Below are 26,438 nucleotides of genomic sequence, written 5' to 3' on the forward strand. Positions count from 1 at the left end.
TTATGAGTTTCTACGAGGGAACCTGGCAGCGGTCTTAGCAGCGCAAGGCAACGGCAACGGCAAAAAGCAAAACAAAACAACAAAAAACTTCAGCGTAAAATATCCCATACCATACCGCACCAGGGCACACATCGACGGGCCATCCGCCCGACAGTTGCCTTCCTACTCATGGTTTATTCATTTGCCCGAAAGGCAGAGCTTTTGCTAAAGTGCCCACTTTCGGGTGTTGGGTTTGGATTTTTCAAGAGCTCGAGCATCGTCGCCCGTTAAAACATACCGCCCCAAAACGCCCGACACGGACCAGGATCGGCCTCGAGATGGGAGGTTGGTTTTTCATTCAGTGTGTGTGTGTGTATGGTTCGACTGCGGCAATCCGTTTGCATGTTCATTAATTTTCATCCTTTCAACGGAAAGCTTTCAGGCATTTGCCGGGTAAGATGGTTAGTGTGTATGTGTTTTTGTAGGGAATGGAAGTTTGGAGTTGGTTCATCTTTACCCTGTTGGTTGGCAATGGTTGTTTCTTTGCTTGGTTGAAGCTAGTATGTTAAGCGCATTTGCCAATCCTTATTTATTGTTATTTATTTAGTTACAGAATGCTACCAGACACTCGACCGTGGGCAAAATGTTGGAAATCGTTAATTTCAACATGTCCTACTGAATGAACGTTTATGCTTTTCTTGTAAAATAATATCACAAGAATACACAACACTAGCCAAATAAAATGTCCGGCTAGTTCCGAGCTAGTGACAAACGATTTTCAAGCTACAAGAACAAAACGGTTTTAAGGTTTCTAAAACAATCCAAAGTAAACGAGAAGATATTTTATGCAAAAAAAAAAATCACATAAAAACAAGTGAAAGTAGATAAAACGTTGTCTCTCAGCAGTGAAACAACCGTCAAACTTTACCGTCACACCCTTCTGGTTGCCTGCCTGAACGGCAACGAAAAATGAGCAAACTTTTTCACCAACGCTAATCTCAACCATCCCTGGAAGTGTAAACACCTGGGCAACAGTGTACGCATAACGCCCAGGTCCAGAGTGGAAGAGAAAGATAAAAAAATGGATCAGGTGGATACGGTTTGAGGCTTCACCCAAGAGATGATGTTTAGGTTGTTTGGGTGTGTGCTTTTTTTTCTCTTGTTTCTTTCCTCGTTTATAGCATTGTAGAATGCTTGAGAGTTACGAGTGTTTTGCCAAGTTTGAAGCAGATATGGATCTATAAGCATTACCAGTTTTGGATGCTAGCAGGTTAGATTTTTCGTCGTTTTGAGTAAAGTTATTCACACGCTTAAACGCACAAAGTTCGCCTAAATGTATGCAATCGGGTAGCAGCAGAGATTCGATATTTTCTCCGCTACGAACCGGCAGCAACAGAATTAAATCGTACGTTTTTATACTTTCCAAACCACTCACAAGCTGGTGGTTGCTTATCCACAGTCACCATAAACTATTGGAAATGAGTGGTTTTAGTGGGGATTAAATAAAGCAAGTGGTCTTAAGCAAAGGCACATTTCAATAACTATCTCGGTGTGGTCTGTTAAATTTAAATCGTAACGTGCTTTAGCGTTTAATCTCTAACCGATAGGCTATAAATTTGGAGCTCCTTCAGCAACTGCACCGTGTCGCATGTCGGTAAACATTGAATGAAAATGTTCAGCACCAGCGGCGTCAGTTTATCCGCCGGTGGCAATAAACGTCACCACAGCATCACAGCATCACAGCATCTGCTAAAAGCTAACCGTAACGGCCTTTAGCGTTGGTTGAAAATGGCAACTGCGTTGTTTGAAGCTTGCCCCAAAAGTGAAGAAAAGGTGGTCGGTATTTACCGGTTCTTGGAACGCTTAGCTTCCAATCTTGCCCCATTCCGCTGCCATCAACATCCGCCATCAATCAACGCACATTCAGTTCAACAAATTGGCACCCAGGGTGCGTGTGTGTGTGTGTGTGCGTGGCAGAAGTTTGCTTTTTGTACACTGTCGACCTATAAGCGGATTGTGTCGAAAACCTCTTTCTGTAGGACTGTCTCTCTCACTCTCTCTCTGTCTGCGTTCATTCACGGTGAGGATGTCAGGATTCGTGCGGATAATTAGGACGCGTATAAGACCCGCTTATGACGCACCAGTGCCGCTTCCGGCATCAACTTCCAGCCTTATACCCGGAAGAGGTGTTCCTGGGCTGGAAAATGGGCAACGCACGGTACACACACAGAAGGACGAGTTTTGGCAAAAGCGTCAAAACCCACGTGCACTTGGGCTACATCCGGAAACGGAAACGTGCTTTTGGCAAGCGCGTAGAGATATTGACCTCCCACCCGCCGCACTTGGCAAACGATAAACTTCAGCCAAAGTCAACGAAAACCAGAAGGCTTTAAATATTCACAACAAAATTAAGCATCTTCCTCAGCACTGTTCCATCCGTACTAGGAATAGGGTGAGGAGGGCACGATACACCTGGAGGCGTGTTTACCACGTGTGCGGAACATGATGTGCTTCCACATCTTGCCAGTGTTTTGTACTGCTTCGACCTGCTTGAAGGTGGCCTTAGACTTCCGAGAAACCCAAAGACTTTACGGTTGTGCATTAGTCTTATTATCGTCCCCATCCCGGGATGTAGCTCCCTCGTGCTTCCGACCGTTTCCGTTTAATCTTAATTCGGAACCGAACCACAACGGACCGGGCAAAGAGGCCAAACTGTTTCCGAGAAATCGTGAAGAAAGTAAAGCTCTGGTGACACGGACTTCCGTTTCCCCCAAGGAATGGGAAGAACGTCGGAAAACCCATCCACACCGAAATCTTCCAGCCTACGTTCAACATCTTTTCAATTAATTAGCTGAATTATTTAGCGCCGGTAATTATGACGCTTGTTTCGAAGCGTTTCGTCCATCCAAACAAGGGTACGTCGGGTTACCTCTCGGTTCAGGGTCAAGCAAGACCAGTTCGCAAGTTCTCGGGATCACGTACCGCAGACGAATCCTTGATGAAATGGCACGTTGTCCTAATGCCGATTATCCAATCCGATTGCTCTATTTTCGGTACCAAACTTTCTCCACGTAGTTCGGCTGATTGGCCAGGGACAGTTTTAGATCAATTTCGGGTTTCCTGCTGATATTGAGGCTATCATTCGGTATCGTTTTTTCGCTTCCTACCGTCACGCGAATGTTTTATGAACTAATCGAATGGTGATGTTGGTAGAATTGATTCGGAATGGGTCGAGACATAATGTGTCTTCCGGTACATCAGAAGGCCGCACGATTAAGGTTGGAACCAGATCGGAATGAGAAACGCAATTGTGATGACATTGATGTTAGCGGTTAATCTTCTAGATAATCGAAGAATTCTTGGATCGGTTTAATATTGAAACAATTCGGGTTTGGTTCTGACGGTCCGGACGTTGGAATAGGGATGACTAATTGGATATTTATTGAGACGTGGGACTGTACATTGAGAAATGCCAGACGAAGCAAACGAATTCTAAGGACAACGATACTACGAAAACTGGAATGATCTAAACGGACTGGATGGAAATGTGTCTTTTTGCTAACATCAATTGAAAAGGTAAACAGCAAACACTTACCTTTCGATTGTTCTGCGCCGGTCGTTCGTACACCTTATCACTCAGGAACACCTCATCATCATCTTCGTCATCGGTGAAGTTATCCTGTACCGGACGCTTTGATCGATGCTGTTGCTGTTGCGATCGTACAAACTCCTTCCGTCTGGTACTTCCCGTCGTAGGTTTTCCAGTTCTTCCGATCGAACCACTAGCACCGGCAGCTGACGTTCCGGTAGGCTCTCTGACAGATTTTCCTTTCTCCATCTGCTGTTCCCTAACAGCTGGCGATCGTTCTTTTCTCGCTGTTTCAGAACTTTTGACCTGCTTCAATGATCGATCGCGAGATTTACGCTCCATGCTTGTATTCCCACTCACGGAACTACCAGCAATGCCTGACGGACCAGTGCGAGCGTACTGGGATGGGGATACCGCACGGACAACCGATGCCGCTTGTTTCGAACGTGCTCTAGCTTCGCGTGTACTCGGAATAGTACTAATCGGGGGTGGAATTGGTTTATTTTTCCCAGTTGTTTTGGTAATTTCTGCATACTCGTGACCCATCGTGAGCAGAGATGCCGATCGTCCCGTAACCATCGGTGTGATGCGAGACTGTTGCATGCTGAAGGATTTCGGCAGTGTGGATCCTCCACTAGGTCCAGGCCCGATGCCACGGGTATTGAAAGGACCTTCGCGAATTACGCTATAACCAGCTGGATCATACTCTCCCGTACCTGTTTGTTGACGCCTTCCCGAGCGCATTGACGATGGTAGAGTGTTCGATTGATGAGGGCGTCTTATTTTGGAGTAATGTGAAACAGGAGAATGACGATCAAGCTGTGGATATTGATCGGTATCAGTGCTCCTGCTAGATCTACTGCGCCGGATTGGAGATAGCAACGCTTCGTGGCTTTGACTGATCGAAAGCCGTCCACTAGCAACCAGTGGAGCGGCATCATACGATGGACCTACCATCGGTATCGAGTATGGAGGATTTCGTAACGTTTCGTACGTTGGTTCTCGAGGTTTCTGCAGCCCGCTACCCGTAACCGGCATCATGCCAACGTATGTAGGCGGTGTTTCGTAAATCTTTCCTCCAGCCATCAAATGAGTGGTCGACACCGGATGCGGTGGTTGTTGCTGTTGCTGCTGCTGCTGTTGTTGCTGATTGCCACGTTTCACCGCACTGACATGTTTCATGAAGTCCTCCGCATAAGGTGGTGCTTGGTAGTATCCTGCCGCTTCCGATTGTGAGTGTGACATTCGAGCACCGGTCTTATTGCGTGCCCCGCCATGTGCATTGTCGTCAAAGTCGGAAGAGAAATAGCTGGACGAGCAATCACAGTTACGACAGTCCGAGTAGCGGCAGGTGTCGGAGAAGCTACACTTGTCCACCTCCACGCTACAACGGCGACAAGTTTCCGAGGCAAAGCGACAACTTTCCGAGCTACCGAAGTATCGACGGTTTGCCGGATAGGAAAACAACGAATCTCCAAGGCTCGAATCGGACATATTACCTCCTGTTCGACCATATGGTTGTTGTTGTTGTGGTTGGGGGTGCTGTTGCTGTTGCTGCGATTGTTGCGATCTTGTTTGATTGGGTCCTTGGGCAGAGGGATGTTCCCGCTGCGTCACTACTGCCATGGATGACAAAGGTTGATACTGGGATTGAAGTTGTGGCTGTATCTGTTGTGGCTGACGGTAAGAACCTTCACTGCGCCCGGATGCTTCACTCAGTATGGAAACATTCGAACTTACTTTGTAGATTTTAGCACCTGCATTCGAACTCATCAAGCTACGATGTTGATCATCGCTCAATGCCGCAGCAGCTCGTTGATAATAGATCCCAGCATTGGATCCCTGTAGACGACGCTGCTGTTGCTGTAGAGAATCACTCGATGAGGAAGATTTCTTATGATTGAGCTCCTGGTAATAGTCGGATCCGGATGACACAGTACCTCCAGGCTGATGAGGTCTCTGATAGATGTGTTGCCGGGGATTATTGGCGACCGTATCTCCTGGATTTGTAACCGATGGAGGCGGTTGTTTGTAATAGATCTGCTGCAGAGGACTGTAGTCACAGCTGAATGCTACTGGTGTCGTTTCGAGTTTGTACACGTTAGGATTGCTAGGGTTATACGACTGATATTGTAGTACATTCTCACTAGCATACAGTGATGTCTCATCCACTAAATTTCCCATACTTCTTGTATGGCTCTCTGGCTGCTGCTTAAGGGTTTGTTGCTTTTGTGGATCGAGCAGCTGTGGTTGCTGTTGCTGCTTCTTTCTTTGATAGATCTGTTCATCAATGTCCAACGACTTGGTAGTGGTTTTGGCGTACAGCCCACCAGACTGTCCGCTCCCACCCGAAGATCCTCCCGAGCCATGTTGCTTTAGCTGTTCGTAAATGTTCTGCTGCTTCTGTTCGGCCTGTCGCTGCTGCTGTAGCTGGTGATGATGGTGCTCATGCTGTTGTGCGGTATGTTGCGCACCCAGACCATGGCACACGTCACAATTCGCATTGCTACACTGCTGCACGCACAGTTCACAATCGATAAATTGAATTTTCTCATTACTAGCGTCCTGGCATGTCTGCATTGGAACGCCCTCCCTGGAACATCCCTCCGATGGTCGTTTCGGTTTATCTTCAAAGTAAATTTCTTCGTAAATGTTTTCCTCGCCCTTTTCACCCTCGCCCATCCTAGCGATGGTTTCCGATTCTGGGCTGATCAATTCCATCGATTGCGGTGGTTCCGGAAGCGGCATGTCCACCGAACCCGCTGCTGCAACCGGAGCCGACCGTTGCTTCAGCAGACTCTTCTTGGAAGACTTGAGGCCCTCCTTCAGTAGGTAATAGTTGAAGCTTTTGATACCAATTTCTCCCTTTAGGAACCGTTTACCTATTTGAAATCGTCCACCTTTGGTACTGCCAGTCTCTCGGTCACCGACCTTTACCATGATATCTTCGGCAAAGACATCTCCCACCGGGGGACCTGATGCTGTGCCGCCATCCGGTAACGTTGGTGCGTCCTGTTCGGAGTTTTCCTTCCGTGAGCCCGTGTTGCGACTTTTACGTCCTCGCTGTAACTGCTGCTGCTGCTGCTGACGTCCAGCATCCCTGCCGAGACCGTCTTCCTCTCCGGCACGACTAATCGAAAGGCCCCGTGTGGTACCGAACCGTTCGTCAGCGGTTGTGTAGCTTCTGCGGTCCAAGCTACGGCCGCGTCCACGGTCTAGCGTTGCCGTACCGTATCCGGGTTTCGGTCGCACACCATCCGAACTGCTTGACTCATCCGTGTTCAGCAAACGGTTCAATAGTTCCGCACTGGTATGGTGGTTGTACTTCTTCCTTCTCGGTTTCACCTCCGGCACGTTCAGACCAGCCCGGCGAATCGATTCCACGTCCAGCGTGTAGAATTCGCTCGAGGCACCATCGGCCCCACCAACACCACCCCCTCCTATCTGCAAGCTGCCGGAACCTCGCGAATAGTCCTTACCGACTGAGTTGGACTTTTTCTTCGATATCATGTAAAACTTACGGCCAGGGTCGTGCTCGGGACCACTATTGCGGCGCATGGGCAATGCTAGATGGCGGACATCTTCCGTGTACGCTGGATCGTTGATGAACTTTTCCCGTACTGATGAGGAGGAACGTTCCTTCAGCTAGTAGTAGAGAGGGAGGAAAAGGAAAGAGTAGAAGGGAAGCTTATTTGTCTGTGTCTTGCTGTGAAGTACATCACAAGTACAGTAATAATGAGCTTTAAAACGCTTGATTTGATCCAAAACAAAATAAAAGGAAATAAGAAATACAATGAATACAATGCTGAGCAAGAATTTGAAGAACATACTACCAACAGTGAGCATCGAAAGGAAACGATGAGAAGTAATTATAATGGAACGATTAACGCAAGCAAGCGGCTTTTTGCGTACTTTTTAAAAACTTTTTCCCTTTCGTTTGCCAAAACACTTGTCTTGGAATCATTAAGCTTCGGTACTAGCTCGGCCTCTCCTACGAAGCCAATTAACTTAAGAGCGACCAATTTAAGTTAATCTCGTTTCACTCTTATCTTCAATTTCTATCTGCTTTGCTTTCATCCTCGACACGGGCGGATTCGATTTCCGAATCCGAACAGTGGCCAAAGCGTTTACTTACCCGAAATTTTCCCTTCTTGCGCTGCTTCTGGCCGGCCGGTGGAGCGCTTGGGTCCACCAGGGACCCGGCGGATCCGGTCGCAACGGTAGCCATCGGACCGGATCCGTAGCGGTTCGTTTTGCAAACGGAGGAACGACTCGGGACTATCTACCCGGGCCACCCGGTAGAGCAATCGACCACAAGACTAAGGGCTCTAGCCTCCTAATGGAAGCTTTCAATTACGCTACTTTGCGATGAGATGATGCGATGAGCGGAGCATGATCGGTTTGCTGAATACTGGCGATGGAATGAACGATGGAAGAATGGTTGCTTCATAGTTTTGCTCGGCTCACGATGGTACAATGGTATTTAATCCGTTTCGAATTAGCAAAGAAAAATCATACAGCTACAGCTAGTGAAATGTTGACTTGAGTGGTGGTAATCTGAAAATAAAACACACAATAGACAAAAGTATGACGTGAGTAATGAGAGCGGCAAGATTTAGTCATGTAAAATGACACATTCAAGCAAAAATTGAGGGGTTCGTTGAAAAAAAAGAAACATATGCATCAAGCTTTTAAACATTTGAAAAATACTGTAAATCGATAAATCTGCAATGTTTTGTTGCAAAACATGTAAATTCAATATAAAAACCTTTTATTCGTTTGCTTCCAGACACGCACTTGATTAATGCAGAAGTGCAATGCTGATCGAAATGGGACGTCTAGCACGAAAGCTACCATTACCATCTTCGTAACAGCTCTGGTGACAAAATGATTTACGACCATCCGAAAAAGGTTCTGCACAAAGCAAAAGATTTAGAAAATGGCATGAAAACAAAGACAAGCGTTTGTCTGCTTTTTAATCGCATCGCAAAATGCAGCACACGGTGTAGTTTATCAATCAACCGACAGTGTGAGATTGATAAGTTGACGTTTGATTTGGAATTAAGTGCCAAACGAAATGCCGATACAGATACCGTTGAATCAAAAGTGGGTCAATGTGATTATATACACAACATGCAACGAAACACTGATATCATTAACAAACTGTTTTAAGGAATTTGCTCCTTTTATTAATGTTTACTTTAAAATGGTTATACGAAGTAAAGTTCTTAGAATGTAATTATGTACTTATATAAGAAGTTTAACAACTTGTTTTGGGTCAAACAGTTCTTATTGCTTTGCCTTCTTCATGCGCAGATGTTTAGTTTTAGTTTGATATAAATTGGATTCAGCCTGAGAAACGAAGACCATGTTTGAAACACTTACTTTTGATGAATTATTGCTTACTTTTAATTATAATTATTTTGATAGGAATAGTTATCGCAGTGTTAAAGCAATTTTCAAAAGAGAAAATTTTTCAGTTGATTTAGGGTGTGAAAAAATACGAACGAACGATTTGAATCGTGGTGGAATGCCCAACACCAACTGCAGCCTTTTAAACAAATTCAAAATTGTACAAAAGCAGCTCAACTCAATACTACTGAGAAAGTTAAAAAAACAATGCATCTATTGAACAACCTTACTACGGAATTGATAGACCAAAATAACGCCAAAGTTCGTTTTATAAAGGTTGCAGATTTACTTGACCCTGGACAGGAAATAAAACAGCAGCTTCAACCGTTTTCCAATCAGCAAAGAAGCATTTACGAACAATAGTATGCTAGTGGAAAAAATATCTCAAGCTAAAAACGAACAGGAAAATATTCATCTGCAACAGTTAAAAATGAAAAAGAAATGGTTTAGTCAAGGCATTTTTAAGTTTGGGAAGGATTCTATTCAAAGTGCCAACCGTATCCCCTTTGGTGATTGGAACCTTTTACTGCAGTGGCAATTTCTATCGCAACTGGACGAAGTACCGGAATGGGTTTTATCGATACCTACGGGAGTGTATTCTGGATGGGTCTTATATGGCAATTATATAAAAAACTTCGAACTAACCGGCACGAGTTGCTTATCATTTTGGAAGACTTCGATTGTAGCCTCAAAAAAGTGCATTACAATTCTGAGCATTGGTAGATGAAATTGATGGGTACGTGTTTAATTCTGTTTGTTGTGACAAACGGCAGCAACGGGAGCCAAGATAAGAGCTACCATAGAAGAGAATTTAAACTTTTTTGAGTGATAATTCTATGTAGTTTTCAAAAAAAAATTTGGGAAGATACTATAAGGAACACATTTGGAATGCATTGAAACTATTTTCACAACACCAAGAAGACACTGGAGAGCACCTAAATGTAGATCCAACCATACGCTTAAAAAGCGATAAATATCGCTTTAAAGCTTTATGGTTTGTGTTTTGTTGGAGCCGAAAGCAACAATGAACAATAATCGTTGTGTCTGTTGTTACAGCGAACGATTTATCTACTAATCCCTTAGGCTTCGCGAAAGCTACCCAGTAAGTCGGGGACCTAGAAAAGAAATTCAGCAACAGTACACGTGATACAGCAGCGTCACCCAACCGAGAACGACAAAAAAAAAATCAAACATCAAACTGAAAGAAGCAACAGCTAATAAATTGCTTCATTCTTCAACCGAGACCATAAGCAAATCGTATTACTGTGAAACACAGATCCACTGTTGGGTTTTGTGAAACTTCAACTACAATCCACCTACAGCGCCAGAATCTTCAGTTACATTCCTATCGTTTGTTGAATTTGAAGAAGCAAAGAAGTAAATGTTCCCATGCTATTCGTCAGCTAGTTCCTGGTTCCTGGTATATCTGGTTCTTTTTCCCTTACTTATACCATTTGGATTGTTTCATACATTTATATTGGCACTATTTTCTTACATACAGAGCTTTCCATAACCATTTGCAGCTTCTGTGAAATTGTATGAAGCTTCCGTGAATCATTGTCCGTCGAATGGGATGCAGTAGCAGTGAGATGAATCTGTTTCCCAACGATGGATGGGAAGACATTTCCGTTCCCTTATTATCCGGTGTTCCTGGTCAGCTTGTTCAAATATTTGACTTCACAAAAAAAAAAGAAGAACTACATTCTACAGACAATGAGCGCAATTTATCTTGGTGCGTTGTTTGATTACGTAGCACAATGCTACAAAAGAAGAATGAAATAAAACAAGGGCGCGGCACAGCACACACAAAAAAAAAACATCTCCAAAAATCGATTCAAGACAATTGAGATGTTTGAATGTTGTGAAATAATTTTGCACCGAAACTGTTTCAACAACTGTGAAACCAAAGGTCTCGGGCAAATACTTTTCATCCTCAAAAATGCTTCTCTGCAACCTTCTTGTTTCTTCTTCCTTTGCGATTGCAACAATTTATTTCCCATCTAGCGAGTGGTTCAATTTTCCGAATTTCGGGAAAACCGACTGTACGGTGCCACTTAGATACAAATCATCATCATTAAATAAGAACATAATTTTGCAATCAAGACCACTTCGTACCGGGAGAAAGTTTTGATTCACCAAAAAAGGTTGAACATGGGAGGTAGGGGGAGGGGACATAAATCCGGAAATCAATAGGAACAGGAAAAAGGGACATTAAGCTCTGGTCGATCCACCTAATGATTTCTGGGTTTGTAAAGTTAAGTTAAAGGAATGGTAGAGTGTGCAAGTAAAGTTTAAATATTGTGGATGAAAGAGGGAAATTAATATTACAATCAGAGACCAAATTAAGGGACCATTTTACGTGACGAAAAATAATTCACTTTTTTTACATTACCATTGGTCAAAGCCGATAAAACACTAGGATTCATTTTAAGATTCAGTTACCATATTTCGTGAACCATGATCGACCAAGTATATTCAGGATATGGTGTCCTTTCACGGTACGGAAAAGGACATTTATTCGAACTCAAAGTGAATTGTATCCTAGTTTAAGTCTTAATTCATAGTTTTAAGCAATACGACTTGAGTGGACCGCTTGCTACTCAAGTCCATGGAATCGAATAATTTGAAAGAATAAAAAAAAAAATGGAGAAAATCTAATGCAGCTCCCAACACTAGTGATGGGAATTCTGGAGTGAATTCATGAATTTACTCCGACGGGCCGCCTGGTGGTGCATGTGATAAATTGCGCCGGTCCACAAGGCAGAACCGGGTTCAAATCGCATTCGGACCGTTCCCCCGTAGCAAGGACTGACTATCCGGCTACGTGGTAAAATAAGCCTAGTAAGCCAGAAATAGCTGGCGTGATCTGCAAGGTCGTTAAAGCCAAGAAGAGAGACCCCGACGTATAAAAACCGGTTTCAATCCAGAGTTGACTCTAGAGTTGATTCCGGATTACTCAGGAGCTGACTCCGGAGCTGAATCCAGAGTAAAATCTCCGGAGTAAACTTCGATTTTAACTCCGTATTCAACATCGGAGTGCACTGCGAAATCAGCTGCAGATTGCTTCGTATTACTCCGGAGTCAACTGCAGATTTAATTTCTGAATTGAAATCCGAAATCGCTGTCGACTCTGGAATAATTCCTGTGTCGCCTCCGTATTTTCCCAAAAACCTATTTGTCTCCCCAAAACCAAATATTTGTTCTGTAACACAACCATTGGTTTAAAATAAACGAAACGCGTTTATTACCAACTTTTTTTTTTTGAACATTTTGAGCATTGTCAAGTTGACATCATAATTTCCTAAACGCAGTTAGTTGAATTGGTTTTGTAACCTCTTAAAATACTTTTCCAATCCTCCACTCAGAACAGAGGTGGACCCCTCATATCCGTTTCGGGAAAATTGAGGATTTGCATGTTTGTTGCTAGAACCTGAGACATTAAAAATAAACATACAAAATTCGTATTTTAAACATTTAACTGGACACATTGATGCTCCTGTGTTGCTATCTTCGGTAAATAATTATGCTCCTGGCAGAATTTTTGCATCTCAACTATTTCTAACTACTGAGTACTGTTCACGTCTCTATTATTCTAGTAAATGATATCAATGAATGAAACTTTTAATGCCTGTTTCAATATTGTCGATTTGTGCTTTAGTTTGTCGAAATTTATTCTTATTTTAGGAGAGCGTCAATTTAGTTTAAAATGGAATAAGTATAAGATTCATTATATATTAATAGTAGTTAAAGATTGAGAAATAATTTCAAAAATTAAATAAATTATTACTAGTTTTTCATCATACAGTTAAATTTATTTTTAAATTTATTTCCAAATATTTTCATTGATTGCATTTCGTAATTTAGTTACTTTTTCCAATATCTAATAAAAAATATATAAAAAGCCCATTCTGTTTCCACTCATTAGCGCTACTAATATGTTCTTTGCAAACAAACAAACCCAGAAGTACTAATAGAAAACGAAAAAATTCGTCTGCTTAAACGGCACAAACTTTTAAACTACTACAAGATTCTCCCAGTAGAATAAATGCTTCGTAAACCTGGCGTTTTCAATGCAATGATTTTCCTTCACACGAATAACGATAAGTAAAATTGTTCATAAATTGAATCTTTGCAAACGAAGCCACACGTAGCGAACGGAGCGAAAAGTTCAAATTACTCTTAAAACTTTTCCATCCATACCGCGCACAACCTTCCACGTTGGGTCACTGGGAAAGGGGCTGGTTGCATGACTAAAAACCAATACGCCCTTTCTCCCTTACCATTCATGGCCAACCGTGCTGAAGCCTAAAATAAAGCAATCGTTTTCCTTTCAGGAAAAACTATGTGCTTTTCCCGATTCCTTTCCACAGGTCCCTGAAAATTTTCCACCATTTTTGGCATTCTTGAAGCTAAAGTTGTTAAGATAGGAAGAAACTCCACAGACGAAGAAAAACCTAGAAGAGCGTACCGTGACATGGGTATGGGTTCCCGCCACCCAAGTGTGCGTGTGTGTCATCGGGATGGTTCTGCGGTGTGTCACCGATGGCCCCGTGGGCGAAGTGGGAAAATAATGGCTCGTCGTGGAAAGAATTGGATTAACCGCAAGCTTGCGCATAAAAAAGCGATAAAAGCTGAAAACGTCCACAAAACCAACACACCCCGACTCTTATGCGCATCACGGTGAAACAAATGCAGACACACATAGATACACGCTGGTGGTTCTTAAAATATTTTCCCTCAAAATCCTCCAAAGAAATAGTGAGCTCCAATAAGGGGAGTGACAACATTCTAGCCCCAACATCGGTTGACTATTTTCGCATTTGGAAGATGAAGTTTGCTCTTTGGGATGATTTTCTCTGGGCCTAGACAAAAGGTGCTGTGATTTTATCCGGCCAGAATCGTCCTGAGTTGATCGGTGTGTGTGAAACCGCTGCGTACATAGGACCCAAAAAGCATCCGGAACTGCCTTGCTATCTCTTATCAACATCCCATACGTTCACATATGAGTGTGTCAATCGTTTCAACATGATAAAGATTGCGTTGTGTGACTTCGATGCTTCGGTTTTCGATGTTTGATTGCTTGTTTTATTATTTGCTGGCTAAAGATGCCGTTAAACGGAAAAAAGCATTGGATGTTCAATTTTTTTGGGGTGGAACTTTGTGAGAAACTATATAAATATGTAGACAAATTTGAGCTCAGTATGAAGTTTATTATTTATTTTAAAAAAATTGAAAAACATGAATAAATATAATAGAATAGAATTTCCAACTACAACCAAAATGAAAATATTGTAAGCAAACAACATAAAAAAATAATATTCAATAACCTAAGATATATTTCACAGTCATTGCAACCATTTATGAGCAGCTTCATTATTTTTTAATTTTTTTAGAAATATCAACCGTGCATTGTTCAGAGTAAAATCCCAACATTTTTTAACGGACAGGAATCCTGGATGTAGGAAAAATAATAATTTAAATAATAATTATAATAATAATAATAAATAATAAATAATAATTTAAAAAAATAACCATTTAAAAAGCTGTCAACACCCTCGGGAACAAATATTTACTATTTTTACGGGCCGCATATCTCTCTGTGTCTGTATGTATGACAAGTATTGGTGTATAGGTAACACCAACTAAAGTCTCCATGATTTACCATGATCAAGAGCTTGCCCAGTATGTATAACATAGCCGGCTTTTATCGTAGGCATCCTGTTTTTTCCATACTGTGGAACCCATCCTTTCCTTTTCCTGCCCCTGCTATGGACATACGCCGACATGGGAAGCTGTTTAATGGTATTGTTTTAGTAGAACTTTTCAACCAGAACCAACCAGGAATGTCGGCATAGCAGAAAACAGCACAACAGTACATAGATTGCGAATTAGGGGTGAACACAGAAGAAAAGAAAAAAAGAAAAGCTCACATAAAACATAGAATCTGTTTCTACCTTTTACCACTAAATCAGGTCTCCGGATGGCTGGAAAGCGCAAAGGGGAACTCGCTCGAAGCCACAACCATGGCACTGGGAATGTTTCGCAAACCGGGAAAAACTATTTCCAGACCATGCATGAAGGGCCACAAAGCAACAACGTGTGTAATGAGAAATTGATTCAGTGCTTTCCACATGTGATGGATTTTCTCGCTCACTATCTCGGGTAAGCTGTGGAGGTGAACAAATAGACGCAAATGTGGGCAGCAAATTGAAGGTAGGATGGCTGTTTGCGGAACAAAACAGCGTTTGGCGAGAAGATTTGTATCGATTTTATGCATCAATGAGACGGTCGGTTTGGGATGATGTTTCGAAATGGACGGCGGTGAGTACGCTTTGTTCGGAAAATGTGGCCATTGCAATTGGTACAAACGAACGAACGAAAGCAACCGATAGCAAGCAGTAAAAACAATTTGTAATACTTTATTGAAGTTCACTATGTGCAGCTATTAATTGTAAATGCTTTTTTTACAATTCAGTTCTTTACAACTCTACACGAATATTTGTAGTTTGTTTGTAGTCCCCTAAATGGATTGAAAATTGTAAAGAAAAAACAATAAAATTTTTTACTTCTATTACCTCTTTTTGGCTATTGAAAAAATAGACTACACCTCTTTCAACAGCGGGAAGTATTTATCTCCACCAATTGGGTGGGTTGAACCCTACCGTGCCATTGAAAGTGGCATGCCATCTAACAATTAGCAGTATGGCAAATTAGCAAATTCATTCAATTACTAGCAGGGGACCCTTTAGCAATGAAACACAATTTATCAGTTTCATCAAACACCATAGGTTCGGTTTTTTGCCATTAATTTTCGGAAATGGAAGATAAATTTATTACAGTTTTTTCTGGTTATAGGTTTTTTTTTAATATTTCATGGAAATACTTTTCAGTTGTTACGTTTATGTAAACAGTGAAAATGTTTGGGAAGATTACCCAGCTGTTAAATCTTCAGCTTCAGAGGTTGACAATACGGTCGAAGCTGTAATAATTAATTATTAATAAATAAATTTACGTAAATCGTTGAATAAAAAATAAAGTACATGAATAAATAAATGGAAAAAATGAATAAATAAATTCATACATTAATACAAAACTAAATAATTAGATTAATTAATAAAAAGAGAAAGATAGCAATATTAGCTGGTAACATGGATTACAGAGGCTGAGAAAATTTATTCTATTTGATGAACGAGACTACCTCAAGAAAGGTCTCTATCTATTCACGTCGAATAGGTTTATTACACGAACCTCGCGTGAGTTTTTTTGACACAAAATTTGATACATGTGTTATGTTTATTGAAAAAAAAAAACAACGGAAAGAAATACTTCTCAAGCAGAACAATCGATCAAACTGCTGTTGATGATGGACGATTTATTTCGACATGGCATGCCGCAGGCATAAGCACATTTATTGACGCAAGGAAAACGAATAACAGTTTTCTTGAGTGTATCAGGAGAAACCTACACCTGTGAGTAAATATGATCGTAGTTTTATTGGTTCACAGTCTTGAGAGCAAACAAGGTTTAGAATGAACCGCCATTACATGCACACATACCATACCGTACGCTGTGTTCAATTTGAACACGTTAACATGTTGCGATAATAGAAATCACTTGCAGTGTACCGGGTCAGGCATGGCATGGCGAATATACTTTGCTTCACGTCGTAAAACTCCTTCTTATGCAATCAGCCCGCCCCGATAGACGTCCTTGGTTTGCAACTTGGAGCAAATTTAATAGAACCTACTCCAACTCGGCAAAGCCTATCTCCCCGTCGGGAATCCACGGTACGATGATGCAGCTGTTCCCTGCTGTTTCTGCTACGATGCAGCGAAATTGTCTTGCATTTGGTCTGATTTCGTTGCAGAAAGCTGCAAAAGATGTTTCACTTGACATTTGCACAGAGAGTATAGTAAGACCCCTTCAACTTAGAGCGAAGCTTTTCCAAGACATGGCATCTTTCTACCGACGTCACGCTAAGGCAAAAGTGAACATGGAACAGGCGATTCTTGCAAAGCATGACATTTTATTGAATTAAAAGCAAAGAAGCTAGAACTAAGAATGCATCTTATAGGTTCTTATAGAACAATATTTCTTTTAATTTTATTTTTGCTTAACAACCAGTTGTTGCATGTTTAAAATTGCCCTACATTCATCCCGGAATCTTATTCTAACAAACATAATTGAATTATAACAAGCATAGAATAGACTGTTTATTCATTCAACGAACCCCTCCCGGCATAATAGAGCGCGATGTGCTTTTGGGTGGTAAAAATAGTTTTCATTCCGGACAGGAATGTAGGCACGACAGCATGTCAAACGAAGAACGAAAAAAAACGAACACTGCCCGTTGTACCGATAGAAGATGAAATTGGCTTCTTGTGTGGTTTGGGTTCGACGAGAAGCCGACATTTTGCGCATCATCGGGCACGGTTCGCTCATGAATAAATTACCAGCAATCGAGAACGAGCAGTCGAGAACTACCAACAAGGAGAGCGAGTGTGAAACATAGCCCATCCAGAGCTTTTTCTCGAACCATCGTTTGAAGTTTCGGAAGAACGCACGGACGCGACGTAATCAGTCATCTTTTGTGCATCTTGCTGACTGCTTGCTCGGTGTCGGTGTGTCCATCTAGTTGCCGCATTGACCCATCGATAAAATCTCATTAGATAGGCTCGTGCACTTAGCGGAACCTTCTTCAACGCCATGTACGCCCACCAGTGCGGCATCCGTCGGGTCCGGGTTGGATGATTATTGTCATTTGCAGGCCAATTAGCTGCTTGAGGAAATTATTGACATTGATTATTCAATTACTATTCCGTGTGATTGCATCTTTTTTTTTGTCCACCGTACGCTGAGAAGGATAATTAGGAGATGTAGGCAATACGATACTGTACCGATTTGCATTTCAAACGAAGACACAGGCTGTGTGGAGTTAATTAGTACTTAATATTAACGCATTAATAATGGATACATTCGCTATTGATGGATACCAAAAAGAGGTCAAGCATTTTATAAAAGTGTCCTTTATAATGCTATAATGATTAAAGATAAAATGTTTTTAGAAGGATATCTAGCTTTGTTTTATATCTGCTGCAGTTGTCCTCTAACCCGCTCACGAGCGCTCTAAGGCCGCAGTCTGGAGGCTGGCGAGTCAAATTCGCGTGAGCTAATCTTAAAACTCGTAGAACTCGTCATTAAAGCGGTTCTTGCATCGTCAAAAATCACTACGATGCATCTTCCTCTCGACCGCGACTAAGAGGGTTTCTTCAGTTTTGAGTAAAAAAATAAATGTATGACTCTGAATCTCTATTCCGAAGACTCACGAATCCTCAACAAGCCACGAATCCTCACAGATTCGGGAACGGTCGGTGTTGTATGTTGTAGCGACTAGAGATGAGACTAACAACTCTTTTTAGTGAGTCAACTCAGATTGAATGAGTCGTTATTAGGAATCAGCTCGTTTAACGACTCATTTCGGAATATTAAAAAAAACGAACGCAAGCAAAAGCGTATAAGTTAAGGTTCGGTCATTTTACTCACTTATGAGAGTAAGCATGTAGCCGTGGTGAGTCGAGTTGCTAAAAGAGTAAATACGTGAGTTGAAACGAAAATGTGCGAGTGAGTTGAAACAAAAATGAGTTGAAACGAAACGTTTGATACAGATGAGTTAAAACGGAATAAATGTGTACCATACCCAAACTAGCCAAATGAATATACTGCTCGCTTTGCCTAACTGTCAAACCTGTATAATCGAACAAGCGGGCTAGTCTGATCGGCAAGGACATGAAACGGAATCCGCCTCTGCTTAGGAGATAGGCAAATTTATAGATTTTTTTTATTATTTTTTTTATTTAAAACATTATTTGAGTGAAAAGACACGTATTTTAACAAATTCGCATTAAAATACATCAATTTATAAATTTTACTAAATTACACACATTTACACATTTATTCCGTTTCAACTGATGTGCATCAAACGTTTCGTTTCTACTCCATTTTGTTTCAACTCACTTTTGAGTATATTTTTATTAGGTACTTTTGTTATCTCATCTGTATTACAATTGTTCTGAACCCATACACGTAAAACATGCGTAAAATCATAATTAATGTTAGAATCATGATTCTATTGGGATTCATGAATTTTTTAAGATTCAAGAATTTATTGAGAGTCGATTCATGACTTGAATGACTCTTTTTGTAAGATTCCTTTAACATCCTTTTTTATGGTTCTTATTTTTTATCTCCTTTGATGATACAACCGATAAAGGTCTTGGTTTGTCTTGCTTAATGTAAGATGCACTAAACGTATCAGAGAATAATAAATTCAGTCAAGATTTAAGCTTACACTGACTGACTATTTAACTTGCCAGAGATGTTCTTCTTTTTTTCATTAGAGATTCCTTCTCATCACGAAAGGATTATGTTATCTTTGATATAAACTATATCCTACAGATATAAACTTCATCTACTGGTTGTAAACGAATGGCAATACATCGAAAACAAACCCACATGCAAAAGGATTCATTGCCTTCATAAATTATTCATGCAAAATAAATCAAATCAATGTTAGTCTTGATTATCATTCCGGAGCTTATAGAATACGGTTGAAGAGACGAAGTTGTACAAATTTAAATACTGGAATTTCCTAAACAAGCTCTACTCGATAACAGATAAGTTTTTAATCAACATTTATTTATTTCAAAAGATATGAATTAAGCTTTGTTGTATGAAAGCTTTCTACTCTGAAATTCCCGCTCTTCCCGCTATTGTGGAGCTGCATCAATATACTATCAAGCATCAACAGCTCTTATGCTTCTACAAAACGGTGTGCAAATAAATGTTCATATACATTTCGAAGATTTTTATCACCCAACAATCTCATTTCATTTAACAATATTCACTGATTGACGTTGTAAAAAAAACTCCCTATTCAGCAAGGTACGATATTAAGGCGCCAGTAACCGTTCAAAAATCAAGTGATGGAATTAGTGTCCGCCCGACTGACATCGTCACCCAGTGTGGTTCGATGGTACATAACATCTGTCAAACCTGGCGGCATTCCATTATTTTCAACGAAAACTCTTTCACGTTCCACCCCAGACTGGCAGGCGTCAGTTCCACCACAGTCGTAGCGTAGCATTTTATCTTCACCATGGATCCGCGGCCTGTGTAAACTCAAACCACAAACATGAGCTGACACTGCTTATGATTCTCTAATGATGCGCAAAATTGTACATCTTCAGCAAAACATGGCCATTGTTGGAGCACAAACACGCGCGCAGCACACTTCCAGCGGGATGAGCAGACCGAAACGTAACTTCTCTCGTACTGCATCCCCGAAAACCTCTCCATACGACGGTTCATCCAGTTTCTGGCCATTGACATAACTTTGACAACTTCTGCCACCGTTTCGTTAAGGGAGCCATCTTCTATCCAGTTTCGCTAGCAAATTGGCGTAGGGCGCGGTCGATCAAATGAAGGGGCGGAATATTTCACAGCACTGATCGCTAGCGTTCGGTTGTATAGTCTGCCTTCCTGGTATAGTACCTTCCTGGAAATTAAGCATTCATGTATATCATGGCACTGTGACGCTTCAAAAACTAGTGCTAGAGTAAAAGCAATGAATTTTACAAAACCCTAATACATCATGCCGGAGAAAAGTTTCTCTCGGTAGGTACGGGATTTACTACTTGATTTCTTTTGAGTCATCCACTCCTAACCAGATAAAAGGCATGATGGTAGTACGGGTTGGAAAAAGTTGGCAAACTATCTGTGCAAATCGTGCAAGCTGTTTGTGTTTTTTGCAGGTGACGGTTTATTATTAAGTTCCCGTAATTGTTTAGCAGCCTGGAAGCCCATCCAAGTTTGACATATTAGCGAAAAAAATATAGAACTACTGCAATACATAAGCGAGCACTCGTAAACATGCGAAACAATTTTGTGCAATCGTACGTAAAAGTGGACCCATGTGCCGGATGTATCGTTGTTTGCAGACGACCACACAATAAGCTTCGACCAAGGGCGCTGTATCTGTGGTGGATAAACTTTTAACCCAAACCACCCCATTCAGGGCGGTGAATTGCTTCGGGTCGTAACAAGTAAATCAATTGCTAAACGATACGGTCAATCGCAATGGTCACCGGGCTGAACCGGTGCTGGATCCGGAACTGAGAAAAGGTTTTGCCACAAGCGCAGCTATCAATGGCAGATGGTTTTGTACAGAATAATTGTTTTATGGACCATTCCATACCGAAACGAGGCGTCTAACGAGCGAGTGAACGGGTGTAACACAAAGCTGTTACTGCTGCTGCAAAACCCAGGGAATGGTTGGGTAAGGCAATTGAATTTGTAATGAATCTTCCCGATAATGCCTTACTGATTGCTGTTCCCTTAGGGGGAAGGAATACAAGTGAATAATTACTGTTTTGGGTAGAATGCAACTGATAGATTGATGTGGTTAGCATCGCTTGTACTGGAAAGGCAAGAAGCTTATTGAAATTTTACACTTTTTAAGGCTGATGGAAATAGACTTCAATTTTTTTTAATAAAATACTTTTTTATCGATTACTCAGTGATTATTTAAAATTTATATCCTTGTGGCTTCAATAAGATTAATTTATATTATTAAATACAATAAAATTTCAGATTTGATTAAGATCCTCCTCTCGTGTTGTGTATCTAGTGGGATCAATGGAAGATTGTTTATTATGAGCTTCTGAAATCCCAGTGAATCCATTGTAGTCACGACAAAGTCATTTCTATTCATAACAACGGTTGGTTTCACCTTGCTTAAGGGACCAAAAGATTCCTAGAATTGAACATTTTACCACTCACAGTCATATTTCTCGGAATCTGCTTCTTTTTACTACTACTTATTCCGATCCATTACTTAAGGCTTAGCTTCTAGTCTTTACGAAAAACCAAAAAACGTCGTGCCTAATTGGATTGCCTTTAAATCTTTCTAGAATTTTGAGGTTAAAATCCGCAGGCATTGAAAAGAATATTTTATTGATCAATTTTGTAAAATTTTATTTTAATTAGCTTCAAAGATGTACATAATTTGACCATTTATTTGAAATATTTCCAATCATCCATATTAACCGCAAAATACATTTCATTACATTGATTAAATAATTCCATCACGACCGTACACGTTCCATTGCCTTCGTTCCTTGTGCGTGCCACCCAAAAAACAAAAGGTAATATTTTAAATTTGGATCGCTGAATAATTCATATTTTCAACCAAACCCAGTTAAAGGAAAGCGAAAACAGTTGAAGGTAAACGCTGAAGGGGAAAAAATATATGCTGCGAAGGTTCACCTCACTCGCTCGCTAGCAATGAGGCTTTTCACGGTGCTTTGCTTTGACCAAAGCACAAGAACTGAGCCATAGCTTATCGAAAGAGATCTTGAGATGGGGGTCAATAAGCATCATTCAACAGATGCCATCATAATCCGGACTTCTTTTCGCAAAACCCTTCGGACGGAAAAGTCAAGCTCTCATCATTTCAGGATCGTGATCCAGCAGTAAATCCAGAATCTGTAGGTGGGCACTTATCGTTCGGTAATGCTTCAAACAAGTACCTGAAGATTCCACGAAGAAGGTATTACGACGAGGACGCTAATATTGACGACGCTAAAAAATTAAATGGATTGGCTTTTTTTGTGTACAATCGAGCGTGGGCACAATACATTAACTGGCAGCTACTGTCTTTTTTTGGAATTCTCCAAAGCGAGTGACTGTAAATGGAAAAATTGAAAAAAGAAAGTCTTTTGACAGTACGTAAATCAATTGATAGTTATAACAATGAGTTTATACCATTTTGATGAATTTCACCTTTTCAGGTCACGGAGGGTCAGAGACACCCATTGAGCCTTGGGAAATAATGTCGTACGTGACCGAGATGCATAGGGCAAACGAGATGACATTTCTTTTTAACCTGTCTTACGAGAAAGAGGCAACCTAACCTTTACGAATGTTTATCTCCATTTCCACGCAACTCACCGGTCCAACAAAAGGTCAACGCCGGGAAATGGCGCTCGGAACGGACGTCTACAACGTATTAAAGAGAGTATATTAGTGAGGCTATTCATATACTGCGCACAACCGATTAAAGTTTATTTTTTCCACATTACAAATTGTTCCGCCTTAATTGCGTTGTATAAAATCCCATTAAAACTGATTAAGATTATGTAAATATAATCTTATCTGCTTTCGTTTGTATTTATATACGAAGCATTTGCAGCATTTGGTGCAGGAGGATAAAGCTGTCCCAAAGCTAACATAACCGTTGACCGGAAGATATTGGCCACGGCGCTCACCAGCCACCGCTCCGTACAGGAGGCAGCACAATATTTACTGGCAGCCGAGGGCCAACAGCCAATTTTATTGCTTCCTTCGTGGTAAAAATGAAAAATCATCCTCACGACGACATGATGACAGCCAATGGTACTGTCACGGTTTCAGGCCGGACACCGGCCATGTTTCAGAGTCCAACGAAGATAAGCAAACATTATTCCCCGAATGCTGCAGCGCAAAAAGAGGTCTGTTTGTTCAAGGTCCAGCGTGTCCTGCCCAAAAGATAAATAAAGCTGGCCATGTTTGCCGGGCGAAAATATCCATGCAGCATTTCACGGTCCAAATCATCTGACTCTGGGGGTTGCGTTTTTGGGGGGGAGGCGAAAAAAAGGAAGAGATGTCTGTTTTTTTGCGGGAGGGCTTGTTGCCTGAATTAATTTTCCTTGCTTGAAATGGAAAAATATTTGAATTCCTTAAATTGTTTAAGCCTGCTTAACCATCCCGTACAGGTCGGATGAAGTCTGCGCTCAATATTTACTTTCATTTCAAATGCTTATTAAAGTACATAAAGGTTCAAATAAGCAGCAGTAAGCGCTTACAGAAACACGCGTACTGCACATTGAAAGCTCCAATAAATGAGGGGTGAAAAATAGAACCAAACAAAAGGCGAAAAGGCGTTCGAGGGTAAAGAAAAATGTTCCCATTCTGGGTTTTTGGTTCTGCTCGATTGAATCTTCATGATCAACCATGATGAACGCAATGTTTCACCACATCACCAATAGCGAAAGCGATGGAAAGTGGTTATGAAAACAATTTTCAAATGAAACGATCCTGACGTAGCATAATAAGAATGCAAACTTTCAGTTGCTCCAAAACAGTTACTCCACCATCACCAGCACGGTACCAAGGGTGGCGTTGTTTTGGAGTAAAAGTTTGTGCTTTTCTTCGCATTCTTTTGCTGTCGTTGTCTCCGGTTCAGGACATAATACCGTATTTCAGTGCTTTAGGTACATCGCTGCTCAACGCTATTCAATGAACGGTGAAGCTATTAAGGCTTAAACATTTGCTCAATGAATACCAAACGCCACGTTTCGACGGGTTTCGTCTGAGCGTCTCCATTGGTTTTTGGATCGATCGAAAAAAACAAAATGAAGCGAACACCGGACGAGTATGGGGTCACTTTGATGCTGTAAACTTTTAATGACAGTTCAGTTTTAATAGCGCACCCATCCCCATCCCGGAACAAACTTTTTCCAAAGCATCCCGGCAATGCCCCTTGTGGAAATCTTCTGTCGCAAAGAGATAAAGAGTACGAGAGAAAAAGGAAGTTAAAGCAAGAGACCATACGAACCAACGTAAACAAAAAAAATCTGCGCTTGAACGCTTCGTTTGAAGAAGCTTGCCATCCCCCGGTACACTTTCCGTCGGCCGTTATTAATATGCGATTGTTATTTGAATCAACATTATGGAAGGCGAAACAAACTGACGATGGTGGTGCTATCGGCTGTTTTTCCCCGTTTTTTTGGTCCTTCCTCATTTGTGATGGATTGTTTTTTATTGACATAGGCGGCTAGAATGATGCGGTACAAGTTTGCGTACCGTTGTTTTGTTTACTCACACAAAACGAGTATTTTAATATTGTGTAAGTTTTACTTAAAAACAAATTTTCAAGTTAAGTTCGCCTTTCGTGTCTGAAGGTAAATAAATAAAGGGAAATTTGTTGCATCAATACCATAATGAATGCATTTGTTTTAGTTAACGTTCGGTTTACTTTATTGATACTATTAAAACTTGTTATATATTTTAACAAACACAAACTGCAACGGTATTTAAGAATATTAAGAAAGTGTATATCTAAATAAGTTTATGATTTAACACTACTAATAAACAATTCCACCCTTTTTGATGTGGTACAATTAGTGCTAAGTTTTTAGCGTTTAGTTTCGTTTGATTATTACTTGCCTAAATTTAGGCGCAAACAGATGGAGGCGCATAAATCCTTCGGGTGGTTGATGTTATTTATTTGTTGAAGAACGATCACACTATTTTCAAAGATTTTATAACTATTTCGAATTTTGTACAAAAGAGAAAAAAACACCACTATGCTTCCTAATAATCAATCGTTGGGATTTTAATTAATATACTATGTTTAATTAAGCTGCCAATTCACTATTATTTCGTGTGTTAATTAATCAATTTTAAGACACGTTAATCGTTAATAATTAGTGAAAATCATCTAAGAAAATAGACCAACACTTATCTAAATCATATCCCACATTTCGATTTGCAATACAATGTATTGATTTATAAACAATCAAACTATTGAAGGCAATTTCACTAGTTGGTACGCAATCATATCCTAACAAGTGAGGTTCAATTGGATTTGTAGCATTTCACCATCTACATAATCAGCACGTTCGAATAATCTTCCCTCCCAAGTAGCCAAATTAATAAAAATGCAACCATAACGCTGCTTGCAGGCTGCTTAACGAAAAAACGAACCTTGCCCGAACCTTGGGGTCGTTTAAACTGCACACCGTACTCGATGGAACTATGGAGCTTATTAGTGGTCGGTTAATGGTTCGTTATGGAACTATAAGGTCCATCAATAAGCACACGGTACTCAATGGAACTATGGGGCTTGTTATTGGTCGGTTAGTGGTTCACAATGGAACTACAAGGTTCAACAAGAAGCACACGGTACTCGATGGCATTTTGTTTACAATCCCATCGCTAATCTGTCAAATGTCGGCATCGCAAAACGACGCCATGTGCTCCGAAAAGTGAACTTTAATAATGCAATGTTTTCCGGTGGAAAAAAAATCGGTGGAAATTTAACGTAAACGCGATCAAATGAAAGCGCTGTCGTCTTCTGTGCGTTAATGTAAACGTTTCTTGTGTCGTTTATTTTACCTCAAATGATAAGTTTTGCCTTGACTGCTAACTGCTAACAGTTCCTTATGCCCTCAAGCGTCCACAGTTTCAACGATGTTAAACGGCATCTTTCGACATTCAAAGAAAATATTGTGATTGTGACTGATGTCTGGAGGATGTATAAATGCAACTCCAAGCAGAAATGAGTCATTTTTTCACATTTTCTTTGGTTTTTTGTAATATAATAATATAATAACATTAACAATAATAATAATAACATAAT

The 26,438-nt window shown here is 40.8% G+C and overlaps 2 protein-coding genes across 6 annotated transcripts in view; one reads left to right on the forward strand and one right to left on the reverse strand.

Annotated features, from left to right (window-relative positions):
- The window catches only part of LOC125771924 (uncharacterized), a 182,459-nt gene that overhangs the window by 147,338 nt on the left and 8,683 nt on the right, over positions 1 to 26,438 (reverse strand). For 4 of the 5 annotated variants that reach the window (XM_049443090.1, XM_049443088.1, XM_049443087.1 and 1 more), the window contains exons 3-4: positions 7,704 to 8,125; positions 3,575 to 7,213 (exon numbers count right to left, since the gene is read on the reverse strand). In XM_049443090.1, the coding sequence (XP_049299047.1) occupies positions 3,575 to 7,213; positions 7,704 to 7,796 (3,732 nt within the window). In that variant the 5' untranslated portion in view covers positions 7,797 to 8,125. The remainder of the gene's footprint in view (positions 1 to 3,574; positions 7,214 to 7,703; positions 8,126 to 26,438) is intronic. The other variant, XM_049443089.1, reaches the window with a different exon arrangement.
- LOC125771931 (phospholipid-transporting ATPase ABCA3-like) overlaps positions 1 to 26,438 on the forward strand; it is a 256,720-nt gene that overhangs the window by 68,158 nt on the left and 162,124 nt on the right. The gene's annotated exons all lie outside the window — the stretch shown is intronic.

This window comes from Anopheles funestus, chromosome 3RL, assembly GCF_943734845.2.
Source record: "Anopheles funestus chromosome 3RL, idAnoFuneDA-416_04, whole genome shotgun sequence".
NCBI classification, from domain to species: Eukaryota; Metazoa; Arthropoda; class Insecta; order Diptera; family Culicidae; genus Anopheles; species Anopheles funestus.